At 46.4% G+C, this 21,816-nt stretch overlaps 2 protein-coding genes across 4 annotated transcripts; one reads left to right on the top strand and one right to left on the bottom strand.

The window, feature by feature from the left end:
- Positions 1-3,462: 3,462 nt before the first annotated feature.
- Positions 3,463-5,459, bottom strand: SERP1 (stress associated endoplasmic reticulum protein 1). The gene is made up of 3 exons (XM_059822769.1): positions 5,355-5,459; positions 5,197-5,272; positions 3,463-5,025 (listed from the first exon to the last, which is right to left on the bottom strand). The coding sequence occupies exons 1-3, from the start codon at positions 5,436-5,438 to the stop codon at positions 4,985-4,987; spliced, it is 201 nt and encodes a 66-aa protein (XP_059678752.1). The 5' UTR covers positions 5,439-5,459; the 3' UTR covers positions 3,463-4,984.
- Positions 5,460-5,773: 314 nt separating this feature from the next.
- Positions 5,774-21,539, top strand: EIF2A (eukaryotic translation initiation factor 2A). Of its 3 annotated transcripts, XM_059822650.1 has the most exons (14): positions 5,774-5,802; positions 8,741-8,810; positions 9,149-9,223; positions 10,721-10,839; positions 12,010-12,109; positions 12,500-12,582; positions 13,900-13,973; positions 14,114-14,258; positions 15,170-15,286; positions 16,935-17,506; positions 18,831-18,947; positions 19,828-19,956; positions 20,913-20,978; positions 21,063-21,539. In XM_059822650.1, the coding sequence occupies exons 1-14, from the start codon at positions 5,775-5,777 to the stop codon at positions 21,126-21,128; spliced, it is 1,761 nt and encodes a 586-aa protein (XP_059678633.1). In that variant the 5' UTR covers position 5,774; the 3' UTR covers positions 21,129-21,539. The 3 variants fall into 3 exon arrangements, with proteins under 3 accessions (XP_059678633.1, XP_059678634.1, XP_059678635.1); XM_059822651.1 differs by lacking the exon at positions 9,149-9,223; XM_059822652.1 differs by lacking the exons at positions 12,010-12,109; positions 12,500-12,582.
- The last annotated feature ends 277 nt before the right edge of the window (positions 21,540-21,816 follow it).

Raw genomic sequence — 21,816 nt, 5'->3', positions numbered from 1 at the left:
TTTTGTAGCTGATGGCCGGAGCTGCCCACCCAGACCTGCTCCGGCTCACGGGCTTCGCTCGTCGTCCCTGGGCAGGAGCCCCAGCTGGCTGGGCGCTGGTGTCGGGGGAGCCAGCTCCAGCCCCAGTCGCTGCCGGCGGTGTTCCCGGGTGCTGTACCGGGGCTGGGCGCGATTCCGCGGGGCGGTGGGGGTGCTGCCCCGGGGGGGGCCCTTTGCCCAAACCCCCCGAGCGACCGAGGCGGGACGCGGGCCTCTGCTCAGCCGGGCTGAAAGCAGGAGGCGGCGCTGTGAAGAACAGCAGAATTAGCACTTCGTGCGAAGCGAGTCTGCGGCTTTCTCTGCGCTCGTGCCTCGAACAGGCGTCAGCCGGGCGGCTCTGCGGGGCCGGGGCGGGCGGCGGAGGGAGACCCCCGGCGGAGAGGAGGAGACGGCCCCTCCGCGCGGGGGTGGGGGCGGCAGCGGCTGCTGCCCGGGAAGGGCCGAGCCTTCCGGCCGCGCGCCGGCACCCGCTGACGGCGCCTCGCGTAGTAGCCCGGCACCGCTGACCCCGCGGCGGGGAGGCGGCAGCGGGCTGCCCCGGGCCCGCCCAGCCTGCCCGCGGCCGGGCTGTCGGCGCGGCCTGGGAGGTGCCGCGGGCAGGAGCGCGGCGGGCGCGGCTCAGCGGGGCGCTCGGGCGGCGCCGAGCCCGGCCCGGGGCCCGCAGGCGCCGCGCGGCCGCCGCTGTGGCGCGGAGCCGCCCGGCCATGGCGGCCGCCGGCCACGGGGCGGCGCGGCGGGCGGGGGGCCTGCGCCGGCGCCCCGCGACCCTTCCCGGCGCCGCCCCGGGCCGGGGGCTAGGCCCCGGGGGAGGGCGGGCGGGTCCTCCGCAGCGGAGCCGCTGGTCCTGCGGCTCCCACCTCCGCGCCCTCCTACCCCAGCCCGGCCCCCCGCCGCTGGAGCTCTGCGGGGCCCCGGGGGCCTCCCGCGCTCCTCCCCGCGGCCGCCTCGCCTGCCCTGAGGGCCGTCCCCGTTGCTCAGGCCCGCCGGCGCCAGCCCTGCCCGGCTGGCGGGGCAGGTCCCTCGCGCCTTTCCTGCGGGGCTGCCGCGGTACGTCCCGGCCGCCCTCCCCGCAGTCTGCCTTGACCGACTGTTCGGGCTGCCCAAGTAACGGCCTTCGGGCTTCCCAGCAGTAATTCTTGCGAAGGGCGGGATTATTCCTTTTCCGCAGGTTATTTGGTTCCCTCACGGCTGTCTTAAGATCGTGTCTGACATCTGACACTATCAGGTGAGCTCTGAGCGTCCCTTACGCCGATAGCGGGTGGATACGCGTGGTCGACATCGGCCCCTAAGATGGGTTTTATCACTGGACGTCTTTCACGTCAGCAACGGGTCGCTCATTTTTTGGTTTGTGCCGTACTAAAGCGAAGGGAACCTCGCAGCGCGGTCCGGCTGCAGCTGGTGCTGCAGGACATGATACCGGGGGGGTGTAAAACACCAGAGACGAGGCTGCGGTCGCTGTGCTGCACCGACTGCAGCTGCAGTTCAAGCCACGCAGCAACAGCCAGGAAAGACTTGGCAGGAGAAGACGGACCGCTCGCCTTGTGAAGCAAAACATATGCCGATCCCGATAGGCGTTACTGAAGTGCAGTCTCACAGCCAGCCTCGAGAAGGCTTCACATGAAAAACAAGACAAGGATTTGAAATAAGAGTGAGTCGCATGTGGTTAATAACGTCACCTCAACGGAACAGCGAGTTCAGCTGCAGCAAAGAACCTGACCGTCTCTGTAAATTGCAGCACTGCGTTATTTTGCCAGGACGGTGTACCGCTGCAGGCCATCGTATCGGAAAAGATGCTCTACCAGTTCCTGGAAAGCAGCATCCACTCCTCGGGAACCTCTCCCGCAGGTGTATCCCGTCGGGTCCCATGGACTTGTGTACGCCCAGTTTGTTTAAACGTTCCCTAACCTGAGTGTCCTGTGCCGGTGGCTCGTCCTCCTTGCTACACAGCCGCCAAAGAGCATCCGCCACTCACAGGATCCTAGAAAAAAAGCAAGGGGTTATTCTTTCTTTTTTCATCTTTTCAAGTTGCGTAGTGTCACACACAGTTGGATCTTTCTAAGCATGTAGAGTCTGCTGGTCAAAGGAAATTTTGTAGTAGTTTCATGTGCTCAAATCAAGTCGCTTTTCCAGTGTGACGCAAAGTTGTTGTAAATTAAAGACCCGTATCACCTAGGATATCAACGTCCCCTCAACTGTCACAGCGAACACCGCTCAATGCAGTTTCTAAAGATGAACTGTGCACAGCTCAGATCCCAACAGCCCACCGCTGACCACCGCTGTTTCCTCTCCCTGTCCCAGTAAATGACGAAGCTGCCCTTTGCTGCCCCGGCAGAGTCCCTCGTTGCGAGGGAACATGCCTGGAAGCAGAGACCCCCCCAGGGACTCTGGCCACCGGGCGCAGGCAAAGCAGACGTGCTTGCTCCTAGCGCAGCTCCTACGGCGCTTTGCCGTGTCCCTCTTCTAAACGCATTTTCCTGATATTTAATATCACATCACCTGCAGAACGACCTCGCTCTTGTTTTGTCAGCTCATCTCAAAAGCAGCCCTGAGCTACAGCCCCTTCTCGTCCCTCGTGCGATTGCCTGTTCTTGGCTGTTGACTACTCTTTCACCACTTTTCGATGTAGGGCACCCCCAGAACACTTTGGTTTCAATCCAGTGGCACTTCTCAAGTGGCGCAATATGCCAAACTGCAGTTATCTGGCAGGCCACCGCTGGCCCTGGTCTGTCAGACAAGGATTGCTGTTCATGCTGCAATCACAACAAAAGCAGCCGCTGCACATCCCTTTATTTACATGTGACTGTCAATGCGCTTCTGTTCTTCTGAGTCCAGCAGTGCTAGCAGTGCAAAAAACACACTGAGCTACTGCACAGGCAAAGCACCGCCAATGCCAGTGCATTCTGTATTTGCACCAAAGCAAGCAAGTCTTCCCCAGATTTGTTCTTCAAAGTTCAGTAAAAAACACAGTGAACATTCAGGTCACCACAGCCCCTTGTGAGGCTGTGTAAGTGCTGTCATGGCTATGCCGTGAAAGTAACCGTCTCCTGCAGAAGCAGGAACAGGTCAGACCGCCCAAGGCCCCCGCTGCATCCCCAGGGACCAGAGAACAGACACGCGGGGGAGCAGCCGCCCCCCAAACCCCTGCGGGAACACGGGCCGGTCCCCGAGGGGAAGGGGAGCAGCACCGGCTCGCTTCCGCAGCCGGAGCCCCTGCAGCCGATGGCTCAGAGGCACCCCGGCACCAGCACAGCCCAGACCCCTGAACAGCCAAACACGGGGGTTTCCTGCGGCAAAGGGGCTCCTCTCGGGGAAGCAGCTAATTAAAGCTGCACTCAGGGTGAAGTGGCCTAGTTTCAACACCCAGTAAGGCACCGTTCTGCCAACCTCAAAACGAACACAACTTGCATTTGAAAAGAACTTTATTTAAAATCAGAGATTATACATACTGCCCCCCGCCACCTCCACTTACAAAATACGAGTGTCCAAGAACAAGGAACGGCTGTTACCTCGTACGGCTCGATTCTGGGGCATGCTCTTGGCCGCGCTGGTTTACACCAGTCCCAATGATTTCATATGGAAATATGACAACTCATACAAAAGATCTGCTCTTTCACAGCTAACAGGCATTTAATTAATCTCTACAGAAACTTTTTTCTATTACTTCTAATGTAACCAGATTTTAAATTTGTCTTCTGCTAAGAAACCTCAAAAAAGAAGTTTTCCTTTAGCAACTGTGTACAACAGCTGACCGATTTCAGACTGCCTGTGTTACTGCAACAGACAGCAAGCGGCCAACGCAAAGCCTGGGCCACCAGCTACACAATATGATCAATAGCAGCATTTTCCACTCAAGTTAGTTGTCGACAGATGTAAGGAGGGCTTTTTCTTCTTTCCTTCGGTGTCACTAAGAAACAACTGTGATCATCCATAGGGAAGCAGTTAAGTACGGGATCCATCGTTAGATGAAACCGAGTTGAAAGCAGGATTTACCTTAAATAGGATTAAATATATATTGCAAGACATACCACACTCTGCAGATGCTGCACATAAAAGCAGAACCGTGGGCAGGAGGGGCAGGGTCCCAGTACCCGCACGAAACATTCCCGTACAACATCGTAAAATTTAAAACCATCACCGCTTGTTGAAAGCTGTCCCATAAGTATTTACAGCACAGTCACGGCCGGCGGCCAGGAGAGGCTCGGTAAGCCAGCAGCTCCAGCCCGAGCCGCTCAGCAGCTTGTGGAGCTTCAGCATCAGGTTATGTCAGAAACAGCCGCTGCTCGGTCATGCTGGTTTCTCATTAACACCCACTAACTCTATACGAACAAGCATTTTGTATTTATTAGGACAAGAGGTATAGGATAAAGTTTTCCGCCGTGGTAAGCGTTTCAGCGCTAACGCACTGCCACATGCTGCAGTAAGACTACTCTACGCGTACAGAGAGGACGAGTCACTTTTAGGTAAGCTACAGAACGCTGCGCGGCCCAACCGCTTCATTATGAACATGCTTCAAATTCGTACTCCAGCTACTGTAAAAATCCCGGCTTCCGACTTTAAATAAAACCGTTTCCAGCTATACAGAGACTTCGACAGACCTCAAGAGCGGCGTTTACAACAGATGTCAATTCCTAAGTATCTACATCGCGTACAGTTTAACGTATCTACAGAGAACATGACCGTATACTTCACCGAATAAGTAGGTCCACGATTGTAGATCAACAATATAATTTTATTGCTTTATACATGTGGTGCTGTTCAAGGCACTGTGGCACGGGCTAGAAAACTCGGAATGACTCGTGAAGGGACCTGGAATGCGACACGGCCGATGCCCGGCACCGCTCCTCGGCAGCTGCTGCGATGAACCGGGGCTGAGGGGCGCCGGCCGGGGGGACAGTTCATGGCAGCGCTGGGGGGCGCGGACGGGCCCGGCCCGGCGACGGGCCCCTCACATGCCCATCCGGATGCTCTGGATGATCTGGAAGATGGCTGCAAGAGAGCAGAGGAGGGGCGCGCTCGCCGGGCAGCCGCCGCAGCGGGCTCTCCTGGGGGGCCCGGGCCGGCGGCGGGGCCGAGAGGGGCCGCGGGGCGGGGCAGCGCCGGGGCCCGCCGGGGCCAGGGCCGGGGCCGGGGCCGCCCGCGCCCGCTCCGCCCGCTTACCTGAGCCGCAGACCACGAAGATGAACAGCGCCAGCAGCCAGGGCCCGACCGACGCCTTCTCCTCCGGGGCCGTCCTCTGCGGGCACAGCACCGCCGTCACCCCGGCCCCGGCCCGGCCCGGCCCCGCCGCCCCGCCCCGCCCCCGGCCCCCCGCGCACCGAGGTCTTGGCGACGTTCCCGCGCTGCGTGATGTTCTTGCTGTGCTTCTCGTTGGCCATGCGGATGCGCTGCTTGGCCACCATGGTGCGACCGCCGGCCGGCCCGGGCCGCCGCCGCCGCCGCCGCCGCCGCTCCGCTCGCTCGGCTCCGCGCGCCGCCCGCTGCCAGCGTCAGCACCGCGCGGCGCCGCCCGCCGGAAACACGCGCCGCCGCGGGCGGGGCCGCCGCCCGCCGCCAACCCGCGCGCCCGCCGGCAGCGCTTCCGGGGCAGCGCGCGCCGCAGCGGGCGGAAGCGGCCGCCCACGCGTCACGTGCCGGCGCCCCCACCCCCCGCCCCGCGCGACGTGGACGTCTCTGGGGCGGCCGCGCTGACGCTCACCCGGAAGCGGAAGCCGAACCCGCCGGGCCGCCGCGCCAAGATGGCGCCCCCCGCGCCGCTGCTGGCAGGTGCGTGGGGCCTGGGCCGCGGTGGGGCGAGCGCGGGGCCGTGGGGACCGGCCCGGCTGAGGCGGGCGGGCGCCGGAGCGGCCCAGTGTGGCGCAGGGCCCTCCGCCGGCCCCGTCCCCAGGGCGCGCCGCTGCGGCGCGGCCGGGCCCAGCCGCGGGTCCTGGCGCCTCCTGCTGTGCCCGCCGGGCTGGGCCCCTGCTCCGCTCCCGGGGGGTCGGGTGGGGCCTCGCCGGTTCGTGGTGTTGCCTCGTGGGCACGCTCAGGCCTTGGCCCAGGACACGGGTGGGCCCGCGGCCGGGCCTTCTCCTGGGGATGCCGTCTCCTTGCCGCCGTCCCTTCCCCACCTGAGCAGCCGCTGCTCCGCCGGCGGGCCTCCCCCCCTGCTCCACCGCGGGGAGGTGCTCGGGGACGTAAAAGCATGTTTATCACAGCGTGTTTGTTCTTTTTCCTGGGTTAATTCTGTCGTGAGGCCAGCTGGTACCTGATGAAACGCTCCCGGAGAACCTGTGCTAGAGGAGGTAGGGCGACTGGGTGAGAGCAGGGCAGGCCCGTTCGCCCAGTCCGCTTCCCCGGCCCTCAGAGCGGATGGTGGCAGCCCCAGGGACCTGCAGGACGTGGGGACTGTCCTAGCGGGGCCTCTGCAAACTGATAGCTAGCAGGAGCTCATGGCTGACTGATGTATCTTCACTGTATTTTGTGGAGTTTCTTTTAATAGTCCTTCTTTCATCTCTCTTCTGCTTTTTAAGTTGTCTGTAACGTACGGGATAAGTTTTTTTCCCTTTCCTGTGTTTCTAAGCTTTAAACGTGAGCATATTTATCCTCACTCGGGTGTATTGGGGGGCTGCAGTTGTTCAGGGTGGATTTTGGACTGCTTGCTGCTGTCTATAATCTGTTGTAAACTTGGATCTTAATTTTTCTTGGGAGCCTGACGGAGGACCTGGAGAATAGACTTCAGGCAGGGGTGTGAAGCTAGTGGATCATATTTAAAGTGTTGTTAAAACATACCCTTGAGGTATGTTAGGTGTATGGTGTACCCAAGTGAAGTACAGGGCTATAGAGCAGGTGACATCTATCAAAATAGTATTTTCTCCAAACTAATAAACTATTGCTTAAAATGTTTTCCATTTGTTAATTTCTGAAGTGCTATGAGAGAGGTGAAGTAAGGATAATTGGCAGTTAAAAGAGCAGCTCTGAAGAGCGGCGTAAGGTTGATTGTGGCAGATGTTAGTGTCGTCCAGGTGTTGCTGCATCTGTGCATGGATTCCGTCGTGTGGTTCACATATGGACTGACCCGGCTGAGCGGGAATGCTGCCGTTCTGCTGTCAGGCCTCCCGTGCACTGCTGGCCCTAACGCTTCCTTGAAATAATACAGCTGCAAAACCTGCAGCTTGAGCTAGTACAGATCTTACTTTCTTGAGTCATATTTTTCAGTAAAAAAAAGACACCTCAGTAGGTATCTTTGTCCCAAGAAAATGCATAAACCACAGCTAATGGCTGCATAACAACTGCCCATTTTGTGGTTTAACTTTTAATTCTAATATGCTTGTAATAGAACTACCTGAAAAAAAAATTTGTTTTATTCACTATGTAACAATTACAACTGCATGATTTTGCATTAATATGTCTTTATTTCTTGTTTGTTTTCTAGTGCCGTAAGCATGGCAATGTCTCTGAAAAAAATGAAATTTGAAACACATTTTATATTGATATTTCTTTCATGCCTTCTGTTTTCCAAGTTGAACTTCAATGTTGAAACTAACGATAGGGCAAATCCTGTCTCACGTCAGCAAAAATTGAGTCTGACACAATCTTTTTGTGGCAAATGCTCTTCCTGTCTTTAGGCAGCTAATCCTCGCTTTGGGGAATATCTAGGCAGCCCTTTTCAGCTCCATTGTGCAGGACTCCTGTGCAGCTCTTGCAGTGATGGAGAATTTTCAGCTTCTGCAAGTCAGGCTTCATGGAGGTGCCTCCTGCAGCAAGTTGAGAGCAGAGGACCATCGGCATTTTAGGATGAGATGTCCCACCCTCCTTCCTTATGCAGGTGCAGCTCTTCTGTAGTTTGAGGTCATCCTGCGAGATGAAGCCAGGCTCTTGTTTTGTGGTATCCTGTGAGGGGATGATGGGCAATGGGCTCAAACTGAAATCCAGGAAATCGCATTTAAACATAAGAAAAAAATATTTTACCATGAGACTGAAGACGGGTGCAGGCTGCCCAGAGAGACTGTGAATCTGCATCCTTGGGGTTACCTCCCGGCCAGGCACCGCCCTGCAGCCTGGTGTCGCTGGCCCTGCCCGAGCAGGGTTGGGGTGGGGGCTCCAGGGGTGGCCCTGCCTTGGCCCCTCTGCCGTGCATCTGGTTTGGCTCTGTCCTGCCCTGCTCTGTTGCCCTCAGCAGTGCTCTGCTCCCTTCGTTGCACTGGCACCAGTGCTCCTGTGGCAGAGGGACGAACCAGTTTGTAGACCAACCCTGTTGGGAAGGCTACGCTGGAAGGGTCGTGCCGGTCGAACGGGGAGTGGGTCGCACGTCTGTGGGCACGGGAAGGCTGGGACCAGCAGCAGTTGTCCCGCTTCCGTCCTCAGCTTCAGAGAAGCACTGGCTGGTTGCTGTTGGGTCTGCAGAGGTGTACGGCAGACTGGTGTCTCAGATGCCTGAGCATTGTGTGTCAGAGCTTGTGGTGCTGGGGCCGATAGCTCAGCTCAGCTCTGCCCCTCTGCTGCCTCTGTCCTGTGTTTTAATCCTGCGGCTGCCTGGGCTGAAGCCAGGTGTCTTGGCACGTGTTACATTCTGAATTTCCTTTACAGCCCTCTCTCTCGTTTACTCTAAAATGCAAACAGGGGAAAAGTGTGTGCAGGTCTCAAGGTTCACAACTTAGATAAAACTTTTGCTTTGGACAATTTTCTGAATTTGAAATGAGTAGTTGTTTGTTTACTCTTCCAGTGAGAGGATCCGAAGGGCTTTATATGGTGAATGGGCCACCTAGTTTCACAGAGAGCACAGCGTTTCAAAGGTACTTTTATTATCACTATTTTTGATCCTTTGCATGAAAGAAATAATTTTTTAAAAAGTAAAGGTAGACTCTAGAATTGAAATATGTATAAATACAAGTAAATTTTTTTCTTACTGTCAGTAGTTCAGAAAATCGATGGTTTTGAAGGCTTTGTGCTTGCCTGACTTCTCATTGCCCAGGTAATAATCACTGAACAATCGCAGAGTAGATTGCACTGTTACAAAGTGCTGCTCAGGAGCGCAGCAGGAAAATTGATGTGTCGCTTTTCAGTTTTGTTAAAAATACCTTAACTTACGCAGTATGTTTTGAATACTAATGTGCATTTCTTATTTCTTTAGGGACTCTGGAAAAAATTGCAAAGCTGTTGCTTTTAGCAAGGACGGTTCCCTCTTTGCCTGGTGCAACGGAGAAAAGTTGGTACATTTTATGATATTAATAATTTAGTTTGTATTAAATAAACTGGATCAGTTATGCCCCATTTACTCTTGTCTGTGTAAAGGCTATTGCTATTAATGAAAGTGGTTGCATACACGCTTTAAAAGCAGTTTATTTTTGCATTATTCACAGGAGTGGCTTTGTTTCCTGAATAGCAGATGAAATATTTACTTTTTTCTCATATTTATAATGCACCCATTCCTGTGGAATCTGGATATGCTTTATTTTTTTTTTTTTTCGTAGTTCCCAGTACAATAGTACCTGGTTTTCCGGTTTTAATCTATTAGTAAAGTTCACAGAAAATTAAGAGCCTATGCACCTTATGTACAAACATCACAAGGTTTCTTTTTTATAGACCAGGTACATTACAGAGTTCACTAGAGGTCATCCTTTACCTAAGAGTGCATCATGGGGTTGCTGCTGTAAAGAGGTGATAAGGCTTCTTCTGAAGTGTCAGTACCCTTATGAACAGATTAAAAAAATCTGCAAAAGTATTTAGTAATACCATTTTAAGTTAAAGTAGGTAACTTAGATGTAGGATTTGTTACTTTCACTGTTGTTTCTGGTTCTCAAAAATATCCAGACTCTCAATTTTTCATTAAAAACTTTATTTTTGTTAACTAGAAAGGTCCATTTCCAGAAAATGTTTGTTGGGAAAAATGTCTTTCAAACAACCGGGTTGTATATCTGGGTACCCATACTTTAAATGAGAATATCCCAAATGGCAAATCTTTCCAGTCCTGCCATGCCTCTCTGTTTTGGGGGCTGTCCATCTTCCTTCATTTTTGGGGGGGGGGGGGGGGGGGGGGGGGGGCAGTTAATGAGATGGTGAGGACCAGGCTTCTAATGCAGCTTCTGACAACAACAGTGGCTTGGATGCATCTTGATGGGATTTTTTTTTTTATTTTTTTTTTCCTTTGGATGCCATATGTGGCAGATCTTTAATATATGGTGTTCACAGGTGCTGTTTTACCTTGTTTGTTCAGCCGTCTGAGCTTTTTTTTTTATTGTCCATGTCTCCCTGCATCCCTCTACCTCAAAAAGCCCAAGTTTTTATTGTTGTATACTTATAGATAGAAGACCTTTAAAAATATGTGAGATAAATGCATGTTTTAATTCAGTTAGAATCCTTCTGTTGGCCGTTGCTCAACTTCAGCACTGTGGAAGTGTGGATGGACTCTTTACGGATAGAGTGTATCTTGTCTCTGGTTCAGAGTTTAAAAGTTGCAGATAAAAATATGTGATATATTTTGACCAGTGCTTTCGCTTAATTTCTGTTATGCTTGGGTATCTGGTTTTAAAATGTGTTCTTGCAAAAATTTAGTAAAAGCAGGAGGGGAAAAAAGCTCTTCTAATTTTGTTACGTTGGCGGAATTTGGAACAGATCTAGAAGAGTCAAATATGTGAAAAATTACCCTGGCTATTAATTAACTATTCTAAGCACATTTTATTGAAATAGCATCTTTTGGTTCCAGAGTAAATATTGTTAATGTCACCAGTGCTGAGTTACTGCGTTCCTTTGATCTTCCAAAGGCAGTTTGCCTTGAATTCTCGCCAAAGAATAATGTTCTGGCAACATGGCAGGCCTATACAAGTGAGTATTTTACCAGCTGTAAAAGTACATGGGGTAACTGCATATTTTAATTTGGTTTGCAGGCTTTCCATTACCTGATTTGTCATTGTAGCGTATTTATTGGCTAAATGAGCAGTATAGAAAGTGTACAGAAAATTACATGGGTAATCAAGTATATAGTGGAGGAGGGAGGGATGCCATCTTCTGAAAGCATCTGCTATCGACCGTTCTTAAAACACTAAATCAGAGTGCACGTACTAACAATTACTCTATGAAGTAAATCACATGTTTCTAAAAATTGCTAACTGATTTTAGTGCAGAGTGTGTTTGGATAATACACTGTTTAAGCAGTTTATATTCATGTATAGACAAGGAAAATTGTAAGCTGTCTCAGAGTAGTCGTGTCCTCCACTGGGCATAGGGGACTTGAGCGTTTTCCATTGTTCAGAGGGCTTTATTCTCTCTTCTGCCTCTCTATGGATTTTATGTTCCTCATTAAGACAGCCTCAGTCTCACCTAAGTTGTGTGTCTGAAGTGGACGCTGTAAATGCTTCCTTAGGCAGAAAGAGCTGGCCATAAGCTGAGTGTGTGGGGAAGTGGTCTGGGACAGGTGGTAGGATAAGACAAGGCAGCACAAGTGACAGAACTGATGTCAGCTGTGGACTGTTAGAGAACTGCTAGGAGGTCTGTTTTGAACCATTGGTGGAAATAGACAGGCTGTAGTATCCAGAATGAGTAGAAGGGTACAGAGAGTTTAAAACCAGCAGAATTGTTTTGTATGGCTTGCAGATAGAGCTGTGACAGCAGCATCATGGACAAAATGTGTTGCATTCTTGTGAGAACAAAATGTAGAGTGGAAAACATACCTTCATTGTTTGCCAAGAGGACAGCTTTTGATTTTGATTAAAAAACATGCATTAAAAAATCTGTCGTAGTGTTGGTGGTCCTTGTCTTGTAATGGGAAGAGAAACCCTACACTTCCAAATGTTAATTCTTTCTGTTGACTGAAAGACTTACATTAACAGGAAAAGCAATTAGCAGTCTAGGGTTTAGTCCCTCAGGTGGTAGGATGCTTCTTATTAGAAGTTTATGTGCGTTTTGTTGCTTGTAGAATCATGAAATGGAATGTCATCACGGTGAAGCAGATTTAATCCCCAGAGACCACTACTGTAATCCATCTTTTTGTTGCAGCTGCTAAAGATGGCACAGCAGGGGTGCCCAACCTACAACTTCATGATGTGAAAACAGGAAAATGTTTAAAATCTTTCATCCAGAAAAAGATGCAGAACTGGTAAATAACTTTTCCAGATGCTAATTGTTTGCAAAAAAATGTCGTTTCCAAAATCTGACCCAGGTAAATAGAGCTTTTAGTGTGGTGTTGACTTTCAAAATTTTGCCTGCTACTAGCTGAAAGCAAGCATCTGTGCTTGTAAGTATCTTTGTAGGTAGTTATAATTATTCATTTCTTAGTATAAATTCACTCTAATTTTGCACCACAGAGAAAGCTGGGGAGACAACAACTAAGTCTAGTTGTGTATTTTTCACTATGCAGATGTCATTTGTGCATTTGAAATGTGTATGATATTTGAACTCGCTTGGCTTTAAAAATAGAGGAAAAAAATCCTAGACTACTAAAGTTGAGCATCATTCAGTGTTTCTAATCTTTTTTCTTTAAATGTAGGTGTCCTTGCTGGGCAGATGATGAAAGCATTTGTGCCAGGAATGTAAACAATGAAGTGCACTTCTTTGAAAACAACAACTTCAGTACGCAAGTACTTCTATAAGATAGTTTCATTGCATTCTATAAAGGCATCTTCTTTTGGGTGGGGTGGTTCTTTTCGCTTTCAATTTTTTTCCTCATTTCTTCTTTTGCTTCCTTTTTATTTGAAATATTGCCTACACTCTATTTTAATTTGGATTTCAGAATCATTATGTTTTAATGAAATATGTTTTCACTTTCTTGTTTATCTTCCCAGTGACTGATCTAGTATGAAGCGCATCTAATTTTCAATTAGAGGCGTGATTTTGTATTGTTTGTCATTTAACGAGATCCAGGAAATGGTCAATAGAGAACGTGGTCTATGATTACTACTTTGGGCTGTGTGTATTCTGTCAATGAGCTATTAAAAATGGCTCATTAGAAAATTTATATTGGTTTATAGTGAAGCTAGAGCATTTTTTTCAAGGAAATTTACTACTAGTGGTAGAATATTTGGAGTCAATAGAGGTCAAAAAGGGGAAGGGAAAGAAAAAAGTAGGAAGGTAAAAATTAATTAGAACAAAAATTTAAAGGAATGAAAGAAAACTGCTGGGGGAAGAACAGTGGTGTGTGGTTTTGGTTTTTGGTGTTTTTTGGGTTTGTTGTTTTGGTTTGGTTTGGTTTTTTTTAAATTATTGAGAAGAATTATTCTGGGAGCTAAAAACACAGCCTATGAGAGATGCAGTTTCCCGAGAATTAGCCCTATTGATGTTAATGAAGCTATACTAGCGAAGCATGGAATGTCTGTTCCAGCACGAGGTCTGCTGCTCAGTGCAGACTTGCTTGCTGGAATAAGGTTGTGGGTTGCTGCTGTTTGTTCACTTTTTAAAGATGCCCATAAGTTGTTTGTGTAAAGGAGCAACGTTCAGCACAGAACAGGCCTTTATGAACACCTCCCATCAGGAGGAATCATCCAGTAAAGCTGTGAGGGGAGAATCCCTGGCTCTGTGTAATGGTGTGTGTTATCTGGACGTGACTGATGCTGCTTCCTCTGAAGTCAGCACAGATAAGATGAACACTATGCCTTGCTTAAAACACGAGCTGTGTTCACGTGGGGTTCAGAAGCTTCCTTGCTGTTTGAACCTCCAAATACTAAATACTGGATTTCAGACCTAGGCTTAGTTCAAGTTTGTTTTGTAAATAAAAATGTGTGATGAAATGGGAAGGCAATGGTTGTTTGCCTACTAAAAGAAATACTTTATCATTATATAAACTGTTGTTTATTATCCATGATACAGACCCATAAAAAGGTATAGTTAAGTAATCCAGGCTAACATGGATTGTCATTAACGTCATCACATCTGTGACTTTTTTTTTTGCAGATACTATTGCAAATAAATTGCATTTGCAAAAGGTTAATGATTTCGTGTTATCTCCAGGCGCACAGCCAACCAAGGTATTTCTGATGCTGTTTCCATTTTTTTTCTTCGTTTTCTTAAAAAAATTACTGTAATCTTAGTACAGTGTACTAGTAGTGAATAGACCCTGTGCTACCAAGAATATCATCCGCAATAAAATCTCGTGGCTTTGTTTTAGGTTGCTGTGTATGTTCCAGGCAGTAAAGGTGCACCATCATTCGTTAGACTCTATCAGTATCCCAACTTCGGTGGTCCCCAGTCTGCACTAGCCAATAAAAGTTTCTTTAAAGCTGACAAGGTGACAATGCTATGGAACAAAAAAGGTACAACAGCTGTATATTTCAACTTCTATATTCCACCTATTTTGGATTTAATTACTTTGTTTACTGTGTGGGTTTTGCATTTAATTTGCATGTGCCGATAAACACTGAAGATATCCATTAATGCCAATGCAATGTTAAGGTTACAGTTCTGAATACCCTGAAGTGCTTATAACTTTCCTGTGTTGACTTCCGTGATTTTGTATATTGCAATTGAGAATATTCTACATCTTGGTAAATTTTGCAGTTGAATAGCAAATTCAAATTGAATTGTGCATTCTGTGATGATAATGTATTTAGACTGTAAACATAAGATTATACCAGAGCACAAACTGTTCTTAATCGGTAAAATTGTATATACACAGGGGTATATCACAGTTGGGATGACTTGCACAGTCCCCTGTGTGTTTTGCTGTTTGTTAGCAATGTTTCAGAATTAATTTTGTAAAAACCATTTTGCTTCAACCCACATTGGTTGGCATACAGGGAAGGTATTACATACATGTAGAAACCATATGTCGGCACACAGTTTTGGATAAAATAGATGTATGTTGAATGAAACGTTGATGAAACATTTTATTCAAGGACTGATCAGGATGCTTGGTTCCTGCCTTAGTCAGATTAATGTTTTTTTTTTTTTTATGGCTGCAAAAGTATGTTCACCTTCTCTTAATTCAACAGTGAATGAATAGACTTGCCTCACACTTTTCATCTGAGAAAGGAAGATAATCGTTCTGTTTGGGTTAACATTTAGTAAAAATTAAATTCAGATGGGAATGATACTAGTACTGTTACACAAGCAACTAACTAGAATTCATAATCAAACTAATTTCTCTTTGTTCATGGTAGTTTGTGAAATAGTTCATATAATTTGCAATAATTGTATTGAAGTAGCTGTATGTCTGTTCCATTAGCCACTGCTGTGCTGGTAATAGCTAGTACAGAAGTTGATAAAACAGGGGCTTCGTACTATGGAGAGCAAACTCTGCACTACATTGCAACAAATGGAGAAAGTGCCGTCGTACAATTGCGTAAGTAGCTCTCAGGCATTTTTTCATTGCATTACAGCTCTCGACAGGGGGAATTGCTCTTTCACCAGCTTTTGTTTAATGTATGAGGGGTTTTTTTTGTTAGTGTAATGAAGTAATCTTTAAAAAAAAGAAGTACTCTTAACAAAAAATCCTTCACCAGAATTTTTTTTTAAATCTGGAGTAAGGTGGGTTGTTTTTAATAGCTGAATTATCTTGTTGTCTTTGGTATACTTGTTGTCTTAAGGTCAGTGGCAGAGTGCACACACACTTTCAGTTAAAATATACAAATAATCTGCTTGGGAGGGTGTTCATGTGCACAGCTTAATGTCTGAGAAATCAAAATGGGCAGGAATGTATGTTACCAAACAGAGTAATCCTACATGCACTTTTAGACATGCAATGTACTCCAGGAACAGGGGCAGAGTGAGAGCATTTTGGTTTTTTAAAGTATATTGGAAAATGGAATTCCTATATTTCCTATATTCCTATATTTTGTATGGTGAAATGGAAGGAGTTCCAAGACATAAAAATGGCATGTTGGGGAGAAGCAAGTTGATGCTCTTAATTTCAGTGTCTTGTTTGAACTGGAAGTCCATTCATTAATTTCCCCTGTGGTGGTATTTTTTCACTATCTTGAGTTGTTGCTGTTTATGTTATACACCTGTCTTGGAATTATAAAGAGGCTAGTTTCTTGTGAATATTTCAAAACACTAGGGATGGGGTGATGTAGACTATCCATGCTTAAGTGACTGTAGAGAGATCAAATATATTCTCTTCCATACTGCTGCTCATTGGGAGAGCATCTGTGGTTTACCTTCTCTAGCAAAACTTGCAGTAGCAAGTACTGTGCCCCATTTCCCTTTGTTGCTACCTTCACTGGGGAAGTAGTTTGATATTTTGGATCAACATCTGGATTTAAGAATTGTCAGTAATGCACTTGGCATTTTTCTGAAATACAGGTAAAGATATCCAGATTATGAAAAGTTTTAATGAGCTATTGTTTTTACTTACTCCTGTATGTTTTAGATGAGTTTCCATCACTAATTCCTTGTTCTTCAATATCTCCTAATGATCTAACACTCAGAATAGCTTCTAACAATATCAAGTTTTAATCATTACGTGTAAAAACATTTTTTGTGTGTGCTCTTACTTTAAAATCTGTCTTATAAAATACTGTGCATGAGCACAGTCCAAAGATAACTTAGATCAGTATTTCACTGAGCTATGCAATATTTCTTAGATTAAAAAAAGAGGAACTAGTATCCAGCTGGTATAAAACTCCTGTTTTTGCAGGTTTCCAGTGGGACAGTTTGAGAAGGTCCTGAGAGATCATACTTGAATAACGAGGAAAAAAAATAAAGGAATTTTTTTACATGAAAAAAATATGCTTACTGTTAAAGTGCTGATGCTGACCCTACAGAGGTAATTTGGAATGGCTGCAGTTACTGTTGCAAACCTTAACTAAAATTATCAGAAGATGAAATGTTGTTTCTACCTCTATTGTTAGCAGAATTAATTTTCACTGTCAGTAATTAGATCACAGCATTTTAGCAAAGCATGAAGTTAAGAATCGCTATTGATCTTATTTTTCTTGCACTGAAAAGCTATAATCTCCTAACAACAGCTGCATATTTTCCTTTTCCTTTAGCAAAAAATGGTCCTATTTATGATGTTGTTTGGAACCCCAATTCTGTGGAGTTCTGTGCTGTGTATGGTTTTATGCCTGCCAAAGCAACAGTTTTTAATCTGAAATGTGACCCTGTGTTTGATTTTGGAACCGGTCCTCGCAATGCTGCCTACTACAGCCCCCATGGACACATCCTAGTGCTAGCAGGATTTGGAAATCTCAGGGGACAGATGGAAGTGTGGGACGTTAAAAACTACAAACTCATTTCCAAACCAGTCGCCTCGGATTCCACATATTTTGCTTGGTGTCCTGATGGGGAACATATTGTAACAGCTACGTGTGCTCCCAGGCTACGAGTCAGTAATGGTTACAAGGTATGGCACTACACTGGCTCTCTATTACACAACTATGAAGTTCCATCAAATGAAGAAATGTGGCAAGTTTCCTGGCAGCCCTTCTTGGATGGCGTGTTCCCAGCGAAAGCAGTAAAATACCAGGCAGTTCCCAGTGAATTGCCCAGTGCTGACCCAAAGCCTGCTCAAGCATACAGACCTCCAGCCCTGAGAAACAAACCTGTAACAAGTTCCAAACTTGTAAGTAGACAGTGTCATACATGAACGAAATTGTTCTGTTTCATTGCTTTGCCTGTCTTTGAAGCTTGGCCTCAAATATGTGTATATTTTTAATAAGGGGCATTAGAAGAGTAATCAGACTGACAGTAGTATTGTGGGTTTTTTGATGGGTTTTCTTGATAATCCTCTTCGACACTTTGCTCACTGTTTGCAAGAATTTATGCTAAAGACTGACATTTCTTTGGTCCAAATGCTGTCCTTTACGAAGTTGTTTGCAAACTTTAAAAACACCCTCTACAACATGCACTGGAACAATAAACTGCAAATTGGGTTTACAGTGAAATTGGGTACTCTAGTTAAGATAGAAGCCTCTGATTTGGGTGACCTGACTTACCAGTCTAAACCCACCAGACAGGTCGTTGACTGTCCTCCTAACAGCTGCTTTTTTTGTCTTTTTACTTGCTAGAGAGATTCGATTGTTAGCAAGTCAGCTGCAGTTTAAACAGGTCTCAGACCTACTTGTGTAATTAGTTTCTCTTCTGCAAGTTTTCAAATTAGGCTGAGTAGCAACTAATTACATTTAACAATTGCACCCTTGATGTTTAAGTCTTAGAGAGCTTTGATTTTAAGCCTTGTGCTTTTGAAGGAAAGACTGCTGCTTGGGTTATGAGGAATCTATTAAACATACTAATGTCTGACTTTGCAAATGATCCACAAGCACAGGTAGTAGAGAAAAGATGCGTTAAATAAAATAATTCTGTGACTTATATGAGCAAGAAAGAAATCTTGTCATATGTGTTAAAACAATCCAGCTCCTCAATTAAGAGTTATCTTAAAAACCCAAAAGACTAACACCCCCCCTTTTCGCCTCCCATCTAACACCTTCCACCCCATCTCCCCTCCCAGCAACCCATTTTTCCTTTCTCGTCACCAGGAGTTTGAGTTAAAAAGTTGTCAACAAAAGCAAAATGCCAAGCTTCAGTCATTTTGTGCTGTTTTATTCCTCTTTTGATTTGATTTCTGCCTGAGATAGAAAACATGATGATTTTGTTATTTTACCAGAAATCCATTAAATCTTTAGGTCATAGAGGATACTCCGATCCAAACTTGAGAATGGATGAGTTTGAAACCCTTTTCACACTGTCTTCCGTTACTCAAAAGAGAAAGGGTGCATACTTTTTTTTTCTTTCTTTCTTTGTTTTTCCTTCCTCTTCCTTTATGGTTCATCTTTCCATATGGTGTTGTCTGAAGTAGGTTTGGGGGTTCACTGTTAGGTATTTTGTACCAACACGCTTGCCAACATGGAATACAGATTTCGTAACTGTTAATTTTGCATATCCTGCAGCATGAGGATGAGCCACCTCAGAATATGAAACCACAGGTGGGAAGCAGTGATAAGCCACTCTCTAAAACAGCTCTCAAAAATCAAAGGAAACATGAAGCGAAGAAAGCTGCTAAACAGGTACTGCAAAAGTAGTTCTTTCAAGGATAATTAGTTTTCATAAACGGCACTGATCAGTCTCAGAGCAGTGACCGTTAGTTGCAGTGAGAACCCTCCACACATTTTGCACGTGCTCAGCTGTGGCGAGGGTGGTAGATTTTTTTTATCAGACTGAAGCAGGTACAAAAGGATGACTTAAAAATAATATCTTTGGTTAGTTGCTGTGAATGTTAGCCAAAATCAACGTTAAGACTAAGTAATTCTGCCCTTTCACCTTCAGACAATCTGCATATTTTTTTCCAGTGTTAGGTGAGAGGTGAGAACAGACTCGCTGCTTTGATGTGTCCCTGCACCAGGGCAGGGCTGAGGGATGTTATCAGGGCAGACCAAAGACAGCCTGTTCTGGGTCACCTCTTTGCTTGCTATCCTTTGGCTACATAGATGAAAATCAGGTTTTGGTATAGCCTTCTAATTTCTAGTAACTTCTGAAGCAATAATTACTTTAAATAAGATTTTTTTAATTTCTTACACTGGTTTTGAGTCCTTTCTTTTACTTCAGAGACAATGACCCCACCAGTCTACTTTATAAAATATTTGTGTTATGTGTTTGTCATGTCATCCTTCCTGATGTTTCCCTATGCTATGTATGGTTGGTGTCTTGAGGAAGTAGAAATTAAGCAAGAAACAGCATGTGAGTTGTTTTAGATAACCCTTTTTTTCGTGGAAAGCATATATATAGGTAATGCAATACATCAAAACAAGTCACTTAAGAATTTTGGAGAACACCAGCAAACTAGTGAAAGAAGAAATATTAAATGGATCCCTTGATATTATTAAAGACATCTTGCAGTCCCTTTGTAATCTAACTTATTTTCTACATAATGTGTTTATTTATTTACAGGAGGCCAAAGCTGATGCAAACCAGGAATCTGCACGGTCCTCAGCACCACAGGATGCACCACGGAGTGCTGTGCCTGCCGTAACATCAGGAGATCCTGAAGTTGACAAGAAGAGAAAGAATTTAAAAAAGGTGAGGGGATTTTTTTCTAATGAACAGCACTCTCAGAGATGGTCTCTAAGGTCTAGTCTGATTGTAAGGTGACTTGAGCTCAGCAGGGTAGCATTTGCATAGATGGTAATTTCCTGAATTTGTATTACAACTTCCTTTGCTTTTCCATCTTGTAAAACAGTAGAGGTCCTCACTTGCCAGGACTCCTAAAGACCTTACTGGAGCAGCATCTAGACAGCATAGAAGCCACTGACAGATGCACAGAAGAGTATTCCAGTCTCCTATTATGAATACTGTTGCATGTGCACCTGGTGCTCACAGCTGAGGGGCAGGGGTACAGCTTAAAGGTGTTCATGTCTAGAAAGCAGCTGTGTGGGCTGCTTGTTTATTGGATCTTGGATCTGAGAAGGGAACCATGCTAGGTGGTTTTGGTTTCTTCCCTAACTTCCAAGTGGTTTGAGTACGAAGTTTACTGCCAATCTTGGAAGTTATTGGATTGAATAATTTCAGAATGGAAGTTGTTTGGTTCAGGCTAGAGAATCTTTCCTGCTTCTGCATAATCCATCAGGGCTTTTTTCACTTGGCTGCCTCCTGCTTTTCATGGTCTCTGTTTGGATTAATATTCCAGGCTTTCTGAGGAAAATGTGTGGTGAAGAGGGATAGTGATAGTAGAGGAGTAATTTCTGAATTTGGATCTAGCCCTCCAGTGAGATAGTGCATCGTGTTTATGTTTTGGAGATCAAGAGGCGCTTCTGTTCCCTAGGTTTTGTTCTTGAAGGATAAGTCTTTTATTGGTGGGGAGCTCTAGATTGAGCATCTGGAGATGCTTAAATGAAATGTGCCTTCCATATTGAGACCTGCCTCTTGGTAAATCAGGCAATTGCAAGTGCAGGAACTACTAAGACTGTTTTTTCTATTCTTGGTTCACTAATATTTTTGCGTTAGTGTGGGTTTTTCTTTTGTTCTGTTTTTTACAGAAACTAAAGGCAATTGAGCAGCTGAAAGAACAAGCAGCTGCTGGCAAACAGCTAGAGAAGAATCAGGTACTCTTAAGTTGCATGCAGTTTATTCAAGTTTCATTTTATAATAGGCTACATTTGTGACATCTTGTGCTTTTTTTGTTCTAGCTGGAGAAGATTCAGAAAGAAACTGCTCTCCTTCAGGAACTGGAAGACCTAGAACTGGGTCTTTAAAACTTCATGGAAACCCAATGTGGTGTTAACACAAAGTTCATGCAAAATATAATTTGTATTAACGTCAACATAATAAAATGTTTCAGCAAATGCCTAAGGATGCAGCAGTCCATGGATTTGCTGCAGGTTTGCCTTTTAAAAGCTTCCCTAAGGATTTGTGCACATGTGAAACTGTAAACAAGTAACAAATATCGCATCAGCCAGCTCTGCCGCTGTTCGAACCAGGAATGTGCTTATGTTCTTAAAGCATATTGTCTGAAGGACAGAAGCTGCCCCTTGGTTTCTCTTCTCCTTGTTTGGGTGCGAGGAGAGGCAGTGACGAGGCTTTCCCGCTCGATAGCTTTACTGTATTTAAGAGAAGTGATCTTTATGCAATAATGGGGGGTAGGTAAAAATAAAGAGCATTTAATAACAAAAAGCGCTTCTCTTCTTCTGTTAGAAGGGCAGACCCCCCATACCCAGGCCGTGCCGCCAGCGTCGCACACAGCCGCCTAAGGGGCCCCGCGGCTGCTGCGCTGACCCCCGCCAGCTTCTTACTCCGCGTTTTCCCTTCCTCTTCCCAGCGGGCACGTACCGTTACTGGACGCGAACAGGCTCCCTCCTTGTTTAGGCAGTTAAACGGGGCTTTAGGTACCGTTTACCTCAAGGGGCCTCCCCGCTGCCCCTGCCCTCCCCCGCCCCACAGCCG

The sequence above is a fragment of the Gavia stellata genome, chromosome 11 (assembly GCF_030936135.1).
Source record: "Gavia stellata isolate bGavSte3 chromosome 11, bGavSte3.hap2, whole genome shotgun sequence".
Taxonomy (NCBI): Eukaryota; Metazoa; Chordata; class Aves; order Gaviiformes; family Gaviidae; genus Gavia; species Gavia stellata.
This window is presented reverse-complemented; position numbering and strand designations above follow the sequence as displayed.

Excerpts from the sequence above, each read along its gene's own strand:
- SERP1 (XM_059822769.1), bottom strand. The coding sequence starts at position 5,438 with ATGGTGGCCAAGCAGCGCATCCGCATGGCCAACGAGAAGCACAGCAAG. Across the intron at positions 5,273-5,354 it reads GGAACGTCGCCAAGACCTCG|AGGACGGCCCCGGAGGAGAA; the intron begins GTGCGCGGGGGG and ends CTGTGCCCGCAG. Across the intron at positions 5,026-5,196 it reads CTTCGTGGTCTGCGGCTCAG|CCATCTTCCAGATCATCCAG; the intron begins GTAAGCGGGCGG and ends GCTCTCTTGCAG.
- EIF2A (XM_059822650.1), top strand. The coding sequence starts at position 5,775 with ATGGCGCCCCCCGCGCCGCTGCTGGCAG. Across the intron at positions 15,287-16,934 it reads AAGTGCCGTCGTACAATTGC|CAAAAAATGGTCCTATTTAT; the intron begins GTAAGTAGCTCT and ends CTTTTCCTTTAG. Across the intron at positions 19,957-20,912 it reads AGAGAAAGAATTTAAAAAAG|AAACTAAAGGCAATTGAGCA; the intron begins GTGAGGGGATTT and ends TGTTTTTTACAG.